This window comes from Mauremys mutica, chromosome 4, assembly GCF_020497125.1.
Source record: "Mauremys mutica isolate MM-2020 ecotype Southern chromosome 4, ASM2049712v1, whole genome shotgun sequence".
Lineage (NCBI taxonomy): Eukaryota > Metazoa > Chordata > Testudines > Geoemydidae > Mauremys > Mauremys mutica.
In genome coordinates, this window is record NC_059075.1 from 160,507,958 (window position 1) to 160,528,581 (window position 20,624).

The 20,624-nt window shown below is 43.8% G+C and overlaps 2 protein-coding genes across 2 annotated transcripts; both read right to left on the bottom strand.

Moving 5' to 3' along the window:
- Positions 1-1,483: 1,483 nt before the first annotated feature.
- Positions 1,484-2,422, bottom strand: LOC123369215 (olfactory receptor 1019-like). Its single transcript, XM_045014571.1, has one exon. It carries the CDS (start codon positions 2,420-2,422, stop codon positions 1,484-1,486), a length of 939 nt encoding a protein of 312 aa, XP_044870506.1.
- Positions 2,423-12,123: 9,701 nt separating this feature from the next.
- LOC123369474 (olfactory receptor 5W2-like) lies at positions 12,124-13,068 on the bottom strand. Its single transcript, XM_045015096.1, has one exon. It carries the CDS (start codon positions 13,060-13,062, stop codon positions 12,124-12,126), a length of 939 nt encoding a protein of 312 aa, XP_044871031.1. The 5' UTR covers positions 13,063-13,068.
- Between the last annotated feature and the right edge of the window lie 7,556 nt (positions 13,069-20,624).

Genomic DNA, 20,624 nt, shown 5'->3' on the forward strand with positions numbered 1-20,624 from the left:
TTATCAATACAGTCTGCCTACCAATTTCTGCCTTCAGGAAGTTCTACATAACCTGGGGGGAGGGATAGCTCAGTGGTTTGAGCATTGGCCTGCTAAAACTAGGATTGTGAGTTCAATCTTTGAGGGGGCCATTTAGGAATCTGGGACAAAAATCTGTCTGGGGATTGGCCCTGCTTTGAGCAGACTAGATAACCTCCTGAGGTCCCTTCCAACCCTGATATTCTATGAAACAATGAGTGTCTCAAGCTGGCTTAAGAGACAGGCTCCCCACCCCACAGAAATACCTGGAAACAAAAGGACTGTAACCACAGGGCTGGGGGAGAACAGGCTGTGCCAAGGTCAGAAAAGGCATCAGACCTGAGAAGGATTTTACCTGAAGTACCAACTGGAGTGAGAAGTTAACATTTATAACAAATTTCTGACTGTATTAAGCTTAGCCTTGCATGTTTTGTTTTATTTTGTTTTGTGACTTTGTTCTGTCTGTTATTACTTAAAACCATTTAAATCTTACTTTTTATACTTAATAAAATTACTTTTTTAAGAATGGTGTCCCTAGCCTCTGTTCGTCAGAGGATGGAGATGGATGGCAGGAGAGAGATCACTTGATCATTGCCTGTTAGGTTCACTCCCTCTGGGGCACCTGGCATTGGCTACTGTTGGTAGACAGATACTGGGCTAGATGGACCTTTGGTCTGACCCGGTACGGCCCTTCTTAAGTTCTTATGTACTTTTGTTTATTTATAAACTCAGTGTAAGTAATTATTACCTGGGGTGGGGGGAGGCGCAAACAGCTGTGCATAGCTCTCTTGCAGTGATATAGAGGGCGAACATTTATCATGTTACCCTGTATAAGCTGTATACAGATTAAAACGGATTTATTTGGGGTTTAGATCCCATTGGGAGCTGGGTGTTTGCGTCCTGGAGACATGTATCTTACTGAGCTCATTTCAGTCTAGATCTGCAGCTTTCAGGCTGGGGCCCAGACCCTGGGTCTGTGTTGCAGCAGGCTAGCGTGTCTGGCTCAACACGGCAGGGTTCTGGAGGCCCAGGCTGGCAGGGAAAACGGGCTCAGAGGTAATTTCAGCACATCAGGTAACCGAACATGTCACACTATGCATTTGGGTTTCCTGCATTTCCAGAAAGCATCCCAGCCCCTGAGTGATGTGCTATTCCAGTCTGGGATGCTCTCAATCTTTGTTCTACTGTGGCTAACTAATTAAATAACCATTGGAACAAAGACATGAAGTTGAGCATCTCACCGTCTAGTCCACCAGCCTATAGAATCATTCTCTCTGGCTTGTGATGCTTCCAGTGTTTTGTCCACTGATCTCAGTTGGGGCCTGCAGACCTTGTTGGAATACAAACAAATTAATAATAACAAGAATACAACCATGGGGTCTGTGAAAATACATTGCAATGGGCTGGAAATTGAATTCACCTGTTTCTGCTCCCCGTCACGAAATCAGTACAGAGTTAAACAGATTCAAAATTTGGTTCGGGGTTTATTCATTGCTCTCCTCAGGGCATCCTTCACCTCTGTGTTCCTCAGGCTGTAGATGAGGGGGTTCAACATGGGGATCACAACCATGTAAAACACTGAGGCCACTTTGTCTGTGTCCATGGAATAGCTGGAGGTGGGACGTAAATACATGAAGAGGAGGGTGCCAAAAAGCAGGACCACAGCAGTCAAGTGGAAAGAGCAGGTGGAGAAGGATTTGCGCCGCCCCTCAGCAGAGCGGATCTGCAGGATGGTGGAGATGATATAAACATAGGAGAGGAGGATACTGACAAAACTGCTCACTGTAATGCAGCATGTGAAAGCAAAGATCACAATCTCATTGATGCGGGTGTCAGAACAGGAGAGCACCAACAGTGGTGGGATGTCACAGAAGAAATGATTGATGATGTTGGAGCTGCAGAATGACAGCTGAAATGTAAAACATGTTTGTATCACTGACTCCACCAGCCCCACAGTGTAAACCCCGACCACCAGCCTTTTACAAAGCTGCCTGGACATGGTGACCTTATAGAGCAGCGGGTTACAGATGGCCACATAACGGTCATATGCCATCACAGCTAGCAAGAGGCACTCAACATCTGTAAAAATAACAGAGAGATTCATTTGCACAGCGCAGGCAGTGTAAGAAATGCTTTTCCTCTGTGCTAAGAAATTCAGCAGCAACTTAGGGGAAATTATTGAGGAAAAGCAGAGGTCACAGAAAGATAAATTACTGAGGAAAAAGTACATGGGGGTGTGGAGTCGGGGATCAATCATGATTAAAAAGATCATCCCCCCATTCCCTACAAGGGTGATACCATAAATCAGTAGGAACACCCCAAAGAGGGGAACCTGCAGCTCCGGACGATCTGTCAGTCCTGAGAGAATGAACTCAGTCGCCTCCGAGTGATTTCCCTTTTCCATCTCCTCTGAACAGAGATCAGGAAGCTACAGAGCTGTGGGCAGGTGGATGGTGCAGCAAACCTGTCCCTTTTCTGTAATGAAGTAAGTGAAGATAAATGGAGATCAGTTTCTTAATGGACATCAGTACCCACTCTGGGAAGGGCTTAGTCCACAGAGACAGATGTTCACAGCTGGTCATTCCAGTTGTTTAATAAAATACACACTGCATAAATACAGTGACATGGAGGTTAATCATGACCCACACAGGGACACTCCTTTTCACTAATCTGAGCAGCAAACAGGGACTTGTCAATCTGCTGTAAGAGAATCAGGATGAAAACCATCTCAGTCTGGAGAGATTATTTGTTTGGTAAAGAAGGGGTGAGAGGAATGGAGTGTCAATCTTTCTATCCTCTTTGGGCAAGGGGAGCTCTGTGGCTTGGCATGTCGGTTTGGGGTAAAGTTGCTTACTCTGCTAATTAAGCTTTTTGGGATTTATTTTAGCCGGTATGAAAACCCAGAGACACAATGGAAAGCACTGACTTCAGTGACTATGTAATTGCCTATATTTTCCAAGCAAGGAGGTCGCTCCTTTAGCTGAAGGGGTAGGAGTTATGGCTGAGGCTTTTAGTGCTGGAGGTCTTCCATTCAATACCTGCTGATCATCATGGTGTCTGCATGTGTGTGTGACTGTAATTCAGGATAATAGCACGTACCTGCTGAGAAGAGAGAGAGAGAGAGAGAGATGAGGTGGCATTTCCCCATCAATAGAAACTGCCAGTTTGGAGCATGCAGGAAATTTTATACTGAGCTGTGTGATCTATGGGACATCATTCCAGAAACAACTGGGAATACTTAAGCTCAGAGAGCCATAAAACCTAATTCATGTGTTCAGTGACCCAAAGCCACCATGGTGTAATTGGTGCCCTGGGGATTAATTTGACCCCTCTTTCTTACTGTGCTATTAAATGATGCAATTTCTACCAGAGTTACAGAGTAAGAGGTTAGTGGTATATTTCATCCTGCTCTTGTCAGTGCAAGCTGGGTACTGTGTAGAGCTGATCAACAAAGGATCTTTTTGTTTGTTTTTTTTGTGTGTGGAGACTGAAATCTTCTTGCTAAAACTTAATATTTCCACTTGGAAATACCACTGAAGTGCCTCATTTTTACACACCACCAATCTCTTCCATGGGCCAGGTTCCCAGGGTGGATTACATGATGGTCTCTCCTCTTGCTGAACTGCCCTGGAACTTCACCAGAGTCCCACAGACACGGTTTAGGGAGGAGGAGAGTTTAGTATTTTGATGGAAAGGTGATAATTTCCTAGGAAAAATAATTTCATGGAAATTCCAATTCCCCATCAAAAAAAGTCTCAAGAAAAATTTTCAACCAGCCTGAGCAACAAATTTGGAATCAAAGAAACAGAAAGTTAGATACAGGTGAAAAGTACCAAATGTTTGCAGTTGTAGCTGATATCTTCTCTGTCCTTCCTGGTTTCAGAATCACCTCATTGTCCCAGCACCAATAGATGGAATGTAAGACATGTAGGAGTACTCAGATTATCTAGCTATATATAGCATGCCAGTCACCATGGTATCCTAGATCCTTCCTTTGCTAGGTTACTCCCCAAAGTAGGAAAGTTAGGTTCACTCATTTTGCTTGATGGAGCCCACATGATGACCAGAGGAGTTCAGGAGGAGACCACAGCATGCTACGGACTTCAGCAGTTCACAAAACTATCCCTCTTGCATACCTATTATCTGCACACCGAGCTCAGCTTTAAGACGCTAAATGAATCTGTGAGTCAACTAGAAATAGTCATGATCTCATCGCAAACAGTAATACATCTTTTTATAATGTATGTGAAGTTATGATTTCACTGCATTGTGTTATTCATACCTGTTCCAAACTGAGACTGGAAAACTGGTCTGTCTTAAACAAAGAAATGTGTGCTCTGCTTAATTTTGTATCTAAACAGTAACCAGAATCTTCAAGCAGGAAGGGAAACAAGGAAGCCCAAAAAGGTAAGGAAAAAGCAGCAGGGAACATCATTCTACACAGACATTTTATCTTCTGGTAACCAGTTGGAAATGTTTCTCAGAGAGGGGTAGGACTATAAACAGACGGGGCAGACATCCAAAGGCACCCCCCCTCTCTCTCTCTTTGCCCTTTGATTCACTGCATCTGAAGGGATAAAGGAAGCAACCATTGGACTAGGGGAGGGGTCCTGACTTAAGATGTTTGGTCAATAAGACTGCTGAAAGCATGTGGGGAGGAAACTTTTGCTAGGAATTTCACATCGTTTGATGTTAAGCACAAGTTGCATTGTAGCTTTATTTTTCTTGTAACCATGTCCGACTTCTATGCCTCCTTATTTCCACTCACTTAAAATCTATCTTTGTAGTCAATAAACTTTGTTTTATTGTTTCAACTAATGCAGTGTGTTTAAATAGAAGTGTCTGAGAAACTACGTTGCATGCATATTAATGCTACTAAAGAAATAATGGACAGTGTAACTTGTATTGTCCAGGAGAGGACTGGGCAGCACAGGATGTACATTTTGGGAGGGAAATCGAAGACTGGGGTGTGTGTTGGGGTCACCTTGCAGTATAACCAACTATTCCTGGCCCAGCTGCAATTACACACACATGCTCAGGGTGTGGTTTGCCTGCTAGACGGTTGTTTGTGAGTGGCCCAGGTGGAAGACACTTCAGCAAGGCATTACAAGGTTGCAGGAAGGTGTGACACAGCTGCTGATTAGTCTGGGTTGAACCCTGGTATGTCGCAGCCACCAACCTAGAAACTATACCAGTAACACCAAAGGTGTGGTGCTGACTGACAGTAGTGTCCAATTGACATGAAAGGGTGAAGTCACCACAGGGATGGGCCCATGCATTGATCCATGGCTGGAGATGCACAAGAACATTGTTGTCATCACCTCCTCACAAGTAGATCCATGGCAGGCCCAGTGAAGACTCTTCCTTTCTGCACTGTGGTAGCAGAAATTATCCCCCATGGGTGTTCAGGCTTGTCTGGTATTATCTGTGTTTCAGGGCAAGTTGGTGCCCCCTTCTCCTAAGTGGTGCCAACCTGTGAGGCATTACAGGGTTGCTTGTATTAGGAGGAAAAAGTGATGATCCAAGTCAGCCCTATTCCATGGTATAATCTGTGGAGGAGGGATTACAAAGAATGTACATAAAGTCCTGCTTCTCTGAACACCAGCAGAAACAACCAACAGCCAGCAATCTCTGTATTCAGAACCTCCAAGTTTGTCACTGCAGGTCTCTGCTCAGGAAACACTATGTCCCTACTTCCTCTAGGAGTCATGCTCATTGTGATGGGTTAGATTACAGGACCCCCCTGATGTGACAAGACTACCTCTGCTCCTCCTTTCCCTGCCAACGCGGGGCCCCAGCACCCTGTCTTGCTGAGCCAGACAGTCCCATTTGCTCCAACAAAGACCCAGGGTCTGAATTACTTGCCTCAAAGCTGCAGGTTTACCTGAAAGCAGCTAACAGAAGTGTTCTTGTCTTTAACACTGAGGTAATGTATACACTACGCGCTGGATCGGCGGGTAGCTATCGGTTTATCGGGGATCGATATATCTCATCTCATCTAGACACGATATATCGATCCCCGAACGCGCTCCCGTCGACTCCGGAACTCCACCAGGGTGAGCGGTGGTAGTGGAGTCGACAGGGGGAGCCGCGGCGGTCGATCCCACCCCGTGAGGACGGGAGGTAAGTCGAAATAAGATACTTCATCATCAGCTATGCTATTCCCGTAGCTGAAGTTGCGTATCTTACATCGACCCCGCCCCCTAGTGTAGACCAGGCCTGAGATGCTCAACTCGCAACGGGGTCTAAACCCAAACAAAACTGTTTTACCCTGTATAAAGCTAACTATGTAAAAAGTGATTTTATTAAATACAGAAAGTAGGATTTAAGCAGTTCCAAGTAATAACAGACAGAACAAAGTAAATCACCAAGCAAAATAAATTAAAACACACAAATCTATGTCTAATCAAAGTGAATAAAGATAATCTCACCCTCAGGGATACTTCAGTAAGTTTTTTCCTCAGACTGGACACCTTCCAGGCCTGGGCACAATTCTTTCCCCTGGTACAGCTCTTGTTCCAGCTCAGGTCGTAGCTAGGGGAGTCCTCGTGATGGCTCCTCTCCTCTTTCCCTGTCCCAACCCCTTATATGTCTCTTGCACAAGGTGGGAATCCTTTGTCCCTCTGGGTTCCCACCCCCTCCTTCTCAATGGAAAAGCACCAGGTTAAAGATGGATTCCAGTTCAGGTGACATGATCACATGTCACTGCAAGACTTTATTACCCACTTGCCAGCAGACAGGTATACAGGGAGACTTACAAATAAAATAGAGTAATCTGCAGACAATTGTCCTGCTTAATGGGAGTCATCAAGATTCCAAACCACCATTAATGGCCCACACTTTGCAAAATTACAATAGGCCCTCAAAGTTAAATTTCATATTTCTGGTTTCAGATACAAGATCGGTACATTTATACAAATAGGATGACCATACTCAGTAGATTATAAACTTTGTAATGATACCTTACAAGAGACCTTTTGCATGAAGAATATTCCACTTACATTATATTCACTCCTTAGCATATTTTTATAAAATCATATAGACTACAGTGTCACACTCATAACTCCTCCTCCTGGCTTCTCTGCCTCCTGTGACCCAGAGGAGCCTAGGGCAGTCCTCCCTGCGAATGCCAAGGTCAGGGCAGACTCCAAAAAGTAGGATATTCCCTAAACTGGTGGTTAACAAAGATAATCTCTGCAACAACTCTGCAGATGCTACAACAAAATATCTCCGAGCATGCCCGCTCCATCCTGATTCTTTTGTTAATTTTATTTATTTCCTATAATTTATAGTCCATGAAACAGAGTGTGACATTGCACCCCATAATGTTTTATTGAAATTGGCTTATGAGTGTAAATATGACATAACTGCAATATGTTTTATGATAGATATGCCATGTAACATATCTCGACAAAGGTTATGATTTACTGGATATAGTCATCCTATTTGAATTCATGTATCATTCCTGTATTCAAAGTTATGAATATTGGCTATGGACTTATTTGATTTTAAGTAGCCTCAGTGAAGCAGTTGGTCAGGTTCTTGAGAAAAAACTATTCCCTGTAAGTGCCCAATCAAGAGACACTTAAGCGAACAATGAACTTTGAGAGAAGCCAATCCACATCTGAGCTTTCCTGGGAATTTGGTGTCAGCCTGTAAGGAACAGAGTCATGCATGTGACTTCCCCATGTGACTCCAAAACTCCATCTTGGAGATGGATTCTGCATAGGAGTGGGGAAGGGATTTCCACCCACAGGAGAGAGACTATATAAGCCTCTGGGGGAAACCCTCCATTTTATCTTCAGCTGGCACAAAAGATACCTTCTCCACCCCAAGGAGATGCCTGAAAGATACTGGAACAAAGGACAATAATTAAAGGAGTGTGAGTGATTGCTGGACCCAGACTAGAAGGAAGTCTAGTCTGTAAAACAGGCTTATTGGAACATCTCTGAGGGTGAAATTTACCTGCATGTAGTTTTTACTGTATTAGGCTAAGACTTATGTGGTTTACTATAATTTTGTTTAATAATTCACTTTGTTCTGTCTGTTATTACTAGGAACCACTTAAATCCTACTTTTTGTATTTAATAAAATCACTTTTTACTTATTAATTAACCCAGAGTATGTATTAATACCTGGGGGGGGGAACAGCTGTGCATCTCTCTCTATCAGTGTTACAGAGGGCGAACAATTTATGAGTTTAGCCTGTATAAGCTTTATACAGGGTAAAATGGATTTATTTGGGGTTTGGACCTGACTGGGAGCTGGGCATCTGAGTGCTGGAGACAGGAGCCATTCATAAGCTGTTTTCAGTTTAGCCTGCAGCTTGCGGGGGACGAGTTTCAGACTTGGCTCTGTGTTTGCAGCAGGCAAGCGGTCTAGCTCAAACAAGGTAAAGTACTAAAGACCGAAGCTGGCAGAGAAAACGGGCTCAGAGGTAGTCTAGGCACATCTGGTGGCAGTCCCAAAGGAGTTTCTGTGACCCAACTCATCACACAGAGTTTAGGAATAAAATTGCAAAACAATGGGGGATGGGAGGAAGGATAGGACAAGAACTGATGGACTTCAATTGCAGTAAGGATGGTTTAGGTTGGACAATAGGAAAAACATCCCAACAGTGAAGATGGCTAAGTACTCTAATAATTTGTCCAGGAAGGTTGTGGAATCTCCACCACTGGAGATTTTTAAGAGCAAGTTAGACAAACACCTGTCAGTGATGCTCTAGATAATACTTCAAACTGCCATGAGTGCAGGGGACTGGATTAGACGACCTCTCGAGGTCCCTTCCAGTCCTATGATTCTATGATCTGACGAGGAGCCCTGCACTGGGAGGAGGGGGGATGCCAGCCTGAGCAGTGGGGATGGCAAGGGACATGCACCTGCCTACACTAGACATTCAGCTCCACTCTACCCCACACCACATGCACACACATATGCTCAATGTACACCAAACACACATACACAGACATAGTGCCCACTACACACACACAGTGCCAACTACATAACAAACACACACACACAAAGTGCCCAATACACACACACACAGCCTGACACTGAGCTCGGCCAGAATGCAGAATAATGCAGAATAATCTCTACTGGGAAGCTGAGACAGCTGGAATATTTCCAATCAGCCTGAACAAAAAAGACCCGAAGGGGATTCTGCTGCCCTGGCAGGGAGATAGGACTAGATTTCCCAACTGATCTTTTCCATCGACCGCTTCTCTGAGGCCTGGTTTATGCTTAAAAATTAGATCAATAGAGCTCTGTCACACAGGGCAGGAAAACATTTCACACCCTGTGCGAGGCAGTTAGCTTGCACTGACCCTCAGCATAATTCTTCCATTGACCAAGTTACTGCCTCTCAGAGATGTGGATTAACTACATCTAAGGAAAAACCTTTCCATCATTGTGGAAAACATCTACAATACGGCACTCCTGCACACCAAAGCTGTAATGACCTTAGTATAGACATTCCCTGAATTGATGGGTGAGTTTTCCCCCTCCCTATTAAAGCTATTTTTCTCTCCTTTTCCAGTCACTCTTCTCCCTCCCTTGTTAAAGCTCTGTCCTTCTTTTGATAGGTAAATATGTTCAGAAAATTTGAAATTTCTCCTCTCACAGTAATTCCTTCCTTCCCCTCCCATGAATGGCTCACTGTCCTTTCAATTGAAGGCTGAAATGCTCTGAAACTAACTTGTTATCCCATGACTTGCTGACACCTCTTTTTTTTCTCTCCCTTCACTTACATTGAGTTGAGAAGGACGGAAGCAGTACTTGCTCAGTACCCTAAAATCAGACTAAGGGTCAAACATTTCCCTGTTTGCTAACCATAAAAACGTTGCCTTTAATTCCTCGGTAGCTGCTTCCTTGGGTGGCAGAGGTTAAATTTGCTTTGATGACTTTGAGATTTGATTCCTGGAGCATGTTTGCTCCCAGGACAACAGGTGAGCACAGCACATGCAATTAATGTTGTTGCCGTGTCTTTCTTTGTGGAAATGGAACACAGAGGGCCAGAGTATCCACTGGTCTGGATCTCTGGCTCTCCCGTGAGGTCTTTTTAATATGATACAAAACTGAGGTGAATGTATTACACTTTATTTGTTGGTCACCTCTCCAAATGTCGCTTTGTGTCCCAATGATGGGAAATTACTCAAAGATGTCTAGAAATGGGTGAATTTCTTCTGGACTAATAATTTATTGTCAAAACCAATACCGTTTGGATTGATCTGATAATATTCACAAAGTGGTACAAATGCTCCGAATAGCTTTGTCCCTTTTACAGACTAGTCTCCTTCTAGTCTGTGTCCAGCAATCACGCACACCCCCTGTAGTTACTGTCCTTTGTACTAGTTTCTTTCAAGTAGCCTCTCCAGCCCCAAAGAATATTTCTTGAACCAGCTGAAGACAAAATGGAAAGTCTCCAAAGGGTTTAAATAGAGTTTCTCTTGTGGGTGGACACCCCTCCCTCCCCCTGTGTAGAATCCCAGCTTCAAGATGCAGTTTTGGAGTCACATGGGCAAGTCACATATCCATGCATGATTGAATTCCTTACCAGCCTAGCCACATTCCTGGGAAAGCTCACATGTGGATTGATGTCTCCAAGTTCACTGTTGGCTTAAGTGTTTCTTGACGGGGCACTTACTGAGAATAGTCCTTTCTCAGGAAGCTGACCAACTGCTGCACTGAGGGTATTTAAAATTAAAAAGTACATATCCAATATTAATAAATTTGATTACAAAAATGATACAGGCAAACAAGTGGGAGGAATGTATTCAGTAGATCAGAACCTTTGCAGGGATATGTTACATGGCATGTGTAGTATAAAACATATTCCAGTCATGTCATATTTACATTCATAAACATATTTTCATAAAGCCTTATGGGGTGCAACCTCACACTGGCATCTTACATTGACATGTAACAATATCATCTGATACTGGAATCCATCTTGAAGCTGGTACTTTTCCAGAGGGGAGTGGAATTTCAAACAAAGGTTTTCCTCTGTAGGGGTGTTCTATATAAAGTGAGGAAGGCAAACAATGAGTGTCTTCAGTTGGCTTAAGAGACGACCTCCCCACCCCACAGAGATACCTGCAAGCACCTGGAAATGAAAGGACTGTAACCACAGGGGTGGGGAAGAACAGGCTCGACCCAGGTCACAAAAGGAATGGGACATGAGAAGGATTTTACCTGAAGTAACTGGAGTGATAAGTTAACATTTGTAACTGATTTCTGGGTATATTAAGCCTACCCTTCCGTCTTTTGTTTTATTTAGCTTTGTGACTTACTTTGTTACTACCTAAAATCACTAAAATCCAACTTTTTATACTTAATAAAATCACTTTTGTTTATTTATAAATAACTGTTACCTGGGAGGGCAAACAGTTGTGCATAGCTCTCTTGCAGTGATATAGAGGGTGAAGATTTATCATTTTATACTGTATAAACTTTATACAGAGTAAAATGGATTTGTTTGGGGTTTAGATCCCACTGGGAGCTGGGTATCTATGCTCTGGAGACAGGTATCTTGCTGAGCTCATTTCAGTCTAGACCTGCAGCTTTCCGGCTGGGTCCCAGACCCTGGGTGTGTGTTGCAGCAGGCTAGCATGTGTGGCTCAACAAGGCAGGGTTCTGGCGTCCCAAGCTGGCAGGGAAAATGGGCTCAGAGGTAATTTCAGCAGAAAAGGTGACAGTTCCAATAGGGGTATCTGTGACCAAACCTATCACACTATGCACGTGGATATGCCCCTGAGTGATGTGCTCTTCCAGTCAGGGTTCCTTTCAATCTCTTTCAAAGTTGTTCTACTGTGGATAACTAATTCAATAACCATTGGAAGTTGAGCATCTCACCCTCTAGGTGGATGACCCTAGCCACCAGCTCATAAATCATTCTCTCTTTCTGGACCTCTGATGCTTCCTGTGATTTGTCCCCGATCTCAGTTGGGGCCGGCAGACCTTGTTGGAATACAAAGAAATTAATAATAATAACAATACAATAATGAACAATACTACCACCGACTCTGCAAAATTACATTACAATGGATTGGGAATTGAATTCACCTGTTTCCATTCCCCATCACTAAAACAGTAAAGAGTTAAACAGATTCAGGAATTGGTTAGGAGTTTATTCATTGCTCTCCTCAGGGCGTCCTTCACCTCCGTGTTCCTCAGGCTGTAGATGAGGGGGTTCAGCATAGGGATCACCAGTGTATAAAACACTGAGGCCACTTTGTCTGTGTCCATGAAATAGCTGGAGGTGGGACGTAAATACATGAAGAGGAGGGTGCCAAAAAGCAGGACCACAGCAGTCAAGTGAAAACTGCAGGTGGAGAAGGCTTTGTGCCTCCCCTCGGTGGAGCGGATCTGCAGGATGGTGGAGGTGATATAGACATAGGAGAGGAGGATAGTTACAAGGCTGCTCACTATAATGCAGCACGCTAAAATAAACATCACAATCTCATTGATGCGGGTGTCAGAACAGGAGAGCGCCAGCAGTGGGGGGATATCACAGAAGAAATGATTGATGATGTTGGAGCTGCAGAACGACAGCCGAAATGTAAAACACGCATATATCATTGAATCCACCAATCCCACAGCGTACACCGCAGCCACCAGCTGTTTACAAAGTTTCCTGGACATGGTGACCGTGTAGAGCAGCGGGTTACAGATGGCCACATAACGGTCATATGCCATCACAGCCAGCAAGAGGCACTCAAAATCTGAAAAGGCGTAAAAGAGATACAGTTGCACAGCGCAGGCAGTGTAAGAAATGCTTTTCCTTTCGGCTAAGAAATTCAGCAGCATCTTAGGGGAAGTTATCGTGGAATAGCAGAGGTCACAGAAAGACAAATTACTGAGGAAAAAGTACATGGGGGTGTGGAGTCGGGGATCAATCGTGATTAACAAGATCATCCCCCCATTCCCTACAAGGGTGATACCATAAATCAGTAGGAACACCCCAAAGAGGGGAACCTGCAGCTCTGGACGATCTGTCAGTCCTGAGAGAATGAACTCAGTCGCCGCCGAGTGATTTCCCTTTTCCATCTCCTCTGAACAGAGATCAGGCAGCTACAGAGCTGTGGGCAGGTGGACGGTGCAGAAAACCTGTCCCTTCTCTGTAATGAAGTAAGTGAAGATAAATGGAGATCAGTTTCTCAATGGACTTCAGTACCTGTTCAGGAAAGGGCTTAGTCCACAAAGGCAGATGTTCACAGCTGGTCATTTCTGTTGTTCGATAAAATACGCACTAAATAAATACGACACGCAGGTTAATCATGCTCCACACAGGTACACTCCTGTTCACTAATCTGAGCAGCAAACAGTGATTGTGATTCTGCTGTAAGACAATCAGGGTGAAAACCATCTCAGTCTGGAGAGATTATTTTGTTAGCTAAAGAAGGGGTGAGAGAAAAGGAGTGTCAATCTTTCTACCCTCTTTGGGCAAGGGGAGCTCTCTGGTTTGGCATGTCGGGTTGGGGTCCTGTGCTAATTAAGCTTTTGGGCCTTTACTTTAGCCTGTATGAAAACCCAGGGACATCGTGGAAAGCACTGGCTTCAGTGACTATGTAATTGCCTATTTTTTCCAACCATGGAGGTCGCTCCTTTAGCTAAAGGGGTAGGAGTTGGGACTGAGGCTTTCACTGCTGGAGATCATGAATTCAATACCTGCTGATCCCCATGGTGTCTGTATGTGTGTGTGTGTGACTTTGATACTGGAGAATCGTATGTACCTGCTGAGAAGAGAGAGACAGATGCGTTGGCATTTCCCCATGGTCAGAGTCTGCCAGTTTGGAGCATTCGGGAAGTTTTATAGTTGAGATTTGTGATCTATGGGACATGATTCCAGAAGCAACTGGGAATACCTGAGCTCAGAGAGACACAACACCTAATTAATGGGTTCAGTGAACCAAAGCCACCTTGGTGTAATTGGTGCCCTGGGGATTAATTAGTCCCACTCTTTTCTACTGTGTTATTAAATGATGCAACTTCTACCAGAGTTAAAGAGTATGAGGTTAGGGGTAGATTTCATCCTGCTCTTTTCAGTGCAAGCCGGGTACTGCATAGAGATGATCCACAAAGGTGATTTGTTTGTGGAGATTGAAAGCATTTTGGCTTGGAAATACCATGAGGGTGCATAAGATACCACACACCACCAATCTCTTCCATGGGCCAGGCTCCCAGGCTGGACTACATCCCCCATGATGCATGATGGTCTCTCCTCTTGCTCAACTGCTCTGGAAAATCACCAGAGTCCTGCAGCCGTGGTCTGGGGAGGAGGGGAGTTTGGTCTTTTTGATGGAAAGCTTATTTTTTCCCGAAAAAAGATAATTTCATGGAAAAAAAATAGTTCAATTGAAAATCCAATTTCCAATTAAAAAACTTTAAGAAAAAACTTTAACTAGCCTGAGCAACAACTCTGGAATCAAAAGAACAGAAAATTAGATACACCTGAAACATACTAATTTTTTCAGAATCAACTCATTGTCCCGACCCCAATAGGTAATATGTAAAACCTGTAACACATGTAAGAGTTCTCCAAATTATCACACACCAATCACCATGGTATTCTATGCCCTTCCCTTGCTAGGTTACTCCCCAAAGTAGGAAGGATAGGTTCATGCATTGTGCTTGATGGAGACCACATGATGACCAGAGGAGCTCAGGAGGAGACCACAGCCATCTACCCTCCATTGTTAATTTGGTGCTTCTCTCTAAAGCTGGAAATGACCAATGTTCCCTCTAATTTTTTTCATCCATGTTCAGATTGAATGTTACGTTCAGCAACAATATCAAGGTCATTAATTGTGCATATTAAATCTAGATATAATATACATTTTTAAAATTTCATAGATATGGAGGAAGAAGAAGAAAGAATATTAAAACAAGGGATAATTTACAAGGTGCACTGCTTAAAATGCTTATTTAATATGAAATACAATAATAAAAAATTAACACTGCCTTGGAGTACGTGTATTTTAACATCCTTTCTAACTTCTCAAGCAAGTAAACACAGCAAAATGTGGCGTACTGAAAACAGCTATATAAATAAAACAAAGTCATCATGGTCATTAAGAGAAAGCATAAAAATATGCATCAGAGGCCTAATTAAATAACCTATTCCTACCACAGACCACTTAAATCCTCAGGGAAAGCTGCTCTCAAAAAATGAAGCATCTGCCAAAACGCTAGCATTGTGCGGACTTCTGCAGTTCACAAAACTATCCCCCGTGCATGCATATTATCTGCACACAACGCTCAGCTTTAAGATGCTAAATAAATGTATGAGTCAAAAAGAAATTCTTTCTCTGCAAATATTAATACAATATTTTCTGATACTGGAAAGGAGAGTAAAAGGCATTCACTTGGCATTATACGATTTCTCTGGAATGTCAACACTTAATTTGATTAATACTTCATACACAGAGAACAGTAAAAGTAAATAATAAAGCAACACAGATAGCAAAACAAAGCCACAAACAAATAAGTGACAACACTGAAAATATGAAGGGAAGTAAAACATCAGGTGGTTGATGATGGGTATTTTAAATGAGTGTTTATGACCCATGCAGTGCAAGTGCAACAGAGCCCTGTGGAAACAGGCAAAGTTATCCTGGTTTCACATTGTGTGTGTCACCAAGTTAAAAACTCGGAGTAGACTGACTCATTAAGTTTTTACACACCCTGCAGGACAATAACACATGGCTTTGGGGTTTGCAGAGAGATCACTACTTCATAGAGCTTGCAAATAAGGTCTTTATCCTACAAAACACTTAGCACCCCCACTAAACCTAGTGCTGCTTGCTACTTATGACTCAATGGGAGTACTCTGAAAAGTCAAAACTATACCAGAGAGCAAAGATCTGGCCTGAATGGCTTCCAATGCCACTCCCCAAACAAATGCTAAAATTTAATGGAAATCACTTGTCAGGAGGTCTAAATTGACAAACCTTCATAGAAGATCCCTCACTGGTGTCAATCACTGTAGCTCCATTGAACTCCTGGCTGGCTAAAGGAACCTACAGCACCATGCACAGCTCAGAACTGGCAGGGACTGGGGGAGTGAGACGGGGCTCCTGGCTGGCTGATAGGCCTGAACGTATATTTGCCCTGAGGTAAAGGTGAAGCATGAGTCAGGGCTGGGGCTATGTGGCAGTAGCCCAAGGGAGCTGAAAGCAGTTTAGTTAAGGGGACACAGTAATGTGTGGCTGCTGTTTTTAGGGTCTCTGGGCTGGGACCTGGAGTAGTGTTTGGGCCACCCTGCAGTATAAGCAAGGATGGTGAGAGCCTGAGTGTAACCAAACTATTCCTGGCCAGGCTGCAGTTACACACACATGCTTAGGGTGTGATTTGCCTGCTAGATGGCTGTTTGTGAGTGGCCCAGGTGCAAGCCACTTCAGCAAGGCTTTGCAAGGTTGCAGGCAGGTGTGACATAGCTGATTAGTCTGGATTGGACCCTGGTATGTCACAGCCATCAACCTAGAAACTATCCCAGTAACACCAAAGGTGTGGTGCTGACTGACAGTAGTGTTCGATTGACATGAAAGGGTGAGGTCACCACAGGGATGGGCCCATGCGTTGATCCATGGCTGCAGATGCAACAGAACATTGTGGTCATCACCACTCTCCCCCCCCCTCTCTTCCCCACAAGCTGGGTATTGCATAGAGATAATCCACAAAGGGGTTTGTTTGTGGAGACTGAAAGCTTTTGCCTGAAAACTTAACATTTTGGCTTGGAAATACCACGGGGGTGCATCAGATATCACACACCACCAATCGCTTCATGGGCCAGGCTCCCAGGCTGGATTACATCCCCCATGATGCATGATGGTCTCTCCTCTTACTGAACTACCCTGGCCACCAAATGAAATTAACAGGCAGCAAGTTTAGAACAAACAAAAAAAGAATTATTTTTCACACAATGCACAGCCAACCTGTGGAACCTCTTGTCAGAGGATGTTGTCAAGGCCAAGACTATAACAGGTTTCAAAAAAGAGCTAAATAAATTCATGGAGGATAGGTCCCTCAATGGCTATTAGCCAGGATGGGCAGGGATGGTGTCCCCAGCCTCTGTTTACCAGAAGCTGGGAATGAGTGACAGGGAATGGATCACTTGATGATTCCCTGTTCTGCTCATTCCCTCTTGGGCATGTGGCATTGGCCACTGTCAGAAGACTGGATACTGGGCTAGATGGACCTTTGGTAGCTTGCTAGTTGCAGTGGTAAATTAACTCGTTCTTGGCTTCCCCCCCCCACCCCCCGGCCTTTTGTACCTGCAAAAAAACCTTTCACTCCCCACTCACACACCTTTAACACTCCCCAAACAGGTTTGCAATGCTAGCAACAGCATTAGCAATACACAATGCTAATCTGCCTTCCCAACCGACTCCCTAAGGAAGGGGGCCTTGGGGTGCAACAAGGGCAGGTTGCAAAAAGGAGGATATTCCCCAAACTGATGGTTAACACTGAAGATCTCTGCAGATGCTGTTACAAAATATCTCCAAGCATGCCAACTCCCACCTGATTCTTTTGTTAATTTTATTTATTTCCCGAGATTTATAGTCTGTGAAACAGAGTTTAGCAATAAAATTGCAAAGCAATGGGTGAAAGGGGGAAGGTTAAGACAAGAACTGATGGACTTCAATTTTAGCAAGGGCAGTTTAGACTGGACATTAGGAAAAAACATCCCAACAGTGAGAGTGGCTAAGCACTGGAATAACTTGCCCAGGAAGGTTGTGGAATCTCCACCACTGGAGATTTTTAAGAGCAGGTTAGACATACACCTGTCGGGGATGGTCTAGATAATATTTGGTCCTGCCATGAGTGCAGGGGACTGGAATAGATGACCTCTCGAGGTCCCTCCTAGTCCTATGATCTCACAAAGAGCCTTGCACTGGGGGAACACCAGCCTGAGCACTGGGCAGGGCAAGGGACACACACCTCCCTACACTTGACATTCAGCTCCACTGTATCCCCCATCACACACATAGTGCCCACGGCACACCAAACACACACACACACAATACACAGTGCCCATTACACACACACACACAGTGCACACTACACACCAAACACGCACACAGTGCCCACTGCACACCAAACACACACACACAGAAAGTCCCCACTACACACACACAGCTGGACACTGAGCTTGGTCAGAATGCAGAATCATCTCTCCTGGGAAGCTGGGACAGCTGGAATATTTCCAATTAGCCTGAACAAAAAGAAATGAAGGGGATTCTGCTGCCCTGGCAGGCAGATAGGACTAGATTTCCCATGGGCTTTTCTATCGGTAGCTTCTCTGACGTCTGCTTTATGCTTAAAAATTACATCAACCAAGCTCTGTCGCACAGGACTGAGAAACATTTCATACCATGTTCGAGGCAGTTAGCTTGTACTGACCCTCAGTGTAATTCTTCCATTGACCTAGCTACTGCCTCTCGGAGATGTGGATTAACTATATCGATGGAAAAACCCCTTCCAGCAATTTGAAAAGCATATACACTATGGCACTGCTGCACACCATAGCTGAGTCAATGTAATGGCCTTAGTATAGACATTCCCTGAATAGATGGGGGAGTTTTCTCCCTTCCTATTAAAGCTATTTTTCTCTCCTTTTCCAGTCACTCTTCTTCCTCCCTTGGTAAAGCTCTTTCCTTCTTTTGAAAGGTAAATATGTTCAGAAAAGTTGAAATTTCTCCTCTCAGGATAGTTCCTTCCTTCCCCTCCCATGAATGTCTCACTGTCATTTCAATTAAAGGCTGAAGTGCTCTGAAACTGACTTGTTTGCCCATGACTTGGTGGTACCTCCCTTCACTTACATTGAGTTGAGAAGGAGGTAAGCAGTACCTGCTCAGAACCCTAAAATCAGACTAATTTTTCCCTGTTTCCTAACCACACCAACATTACCCTTGAAACCTCTGTAGCTGCTTCCTTGGGTGGCAGAGGTTAAATTTGGGTTTGATGACTTTGAGATTTGATCCCTGGAGCATGTTTGCTCCCAGGACAACAAGTGTGCACAGCACATGCAATTAATATTGTTGCCGTGTCTTTCCTTGTGGAAATGTAACACAGAGGGCCAGAGCATCAGCTGGTTTGTATTGCTGTCTCTCCCGAGAGGTCTTTTTAATATGATACAAAAACTGAGGTGAAGGTATTACACTTTATTTGTTGGTCACCTCTCCAAATGTCGCTTTGTGTCCCAATGATGGGAAATTACTTAAAGGTGTCTAGAAATGGGTGAAATTTCTTCTGGACTAATAATTTATGGTCAAAACCAATACCATTTGGATTGACCTGATACTATTCACAAAGTGTTACAAATACTCCTAAGAGCTTTGTCCCTTTTACAGACTAGTCTCCTTCTAGTCTGGGTCCAGCAGTCACGCACACCCCCTGTAGTTACTGTCCTTTGTACTAGTTTCTTTCAGGTAGCCTCTCCAGCCCCAAAGGACAAAATGGAGGGTCTCCAACGTGTTTAAATAGAGTTTCTCTTGTGGGTGGACACCCCTCCCTCCCCCTGTGTAGAATCCCAACTCCAAGATGCAGTTTTGGAATCACATGGGCAAGTCACATATCCATGCATGACTCAGTTCCTTACCAGGCAAGCCACATGCCTGGGAAAGCTCACATGTGGATTGATGTCTCCAAGTTGACTGTTGGCTTAAATGTTTCTTGACGGGGCACTTATTGGGAATAATTTTTTTCTCAGGAAGCTGACCAGCTGCTTCACTCTGGCTATTTAAAATTAAACAAGTACATAACCAATATTCACAACTTTGAATACAAAAATGATACAGGCATACAAATAGGAGGAATGTATTCAGTAGATCAGAATCTTTGCAGGGATATGTTACATGGCATGTGTAGCATAAAACATATTCCAACCATGTCATATTTACATTCATAAGCATATTTCCATAAAGCCTTATGGGGTGCAACGTCACACTGGCGTCTTACAGTGACATGTGACCATGTCACCTGATACTGGAATCCATCTTGAAGGTGGTACTTTTCCATAGGGACTGTAACGACAGAGGTGGGTGAGAACAGACTAAACCCAGGTCAGAAAAGGCATCGGACCTGAGAAGGATTTTACCTGAAGTAACAACAGGTGTGAGATGTTAACATTTGAAACTTATTTCTGAGTGTATTAAGCTTAGCCTTGCGTGTTTTGTTTTATTTAGCTTTGTGAATTATTTTGTTCTGTCTGTTACTACTTAAAACCACTTAAATCCTACTTTTTATACTTAATAAAATCACTTTTGTTTAATTATAAACTCAGTGTAAGTAATTGTTACTGGGGGGAGGGAGGAAAGAGTTTTGTATATCTCTCTTGCAATGATATAGAGGGTGAACATTTATCATTTTACCCTGTATAAGCTTTATACAGACTAAAATTGACTTGTTTGAGATTTAGATCCCAATGGGAGCTAGGTGTCTGCACGCTGGAGACATGTATCCTGCTGAGCTTGTTTCAGTCTAGATCTGCAGTTTTGGGGGTGTGGTCCAGACCCTGGGTCTGTGTTGCAGCAGGCTAGTGTGTCTGGCTCAGCAAGGTAGGGGTCTGGAGGCCCAGGCTGGCAGGGAAAACAGGATCAGAGGCAATT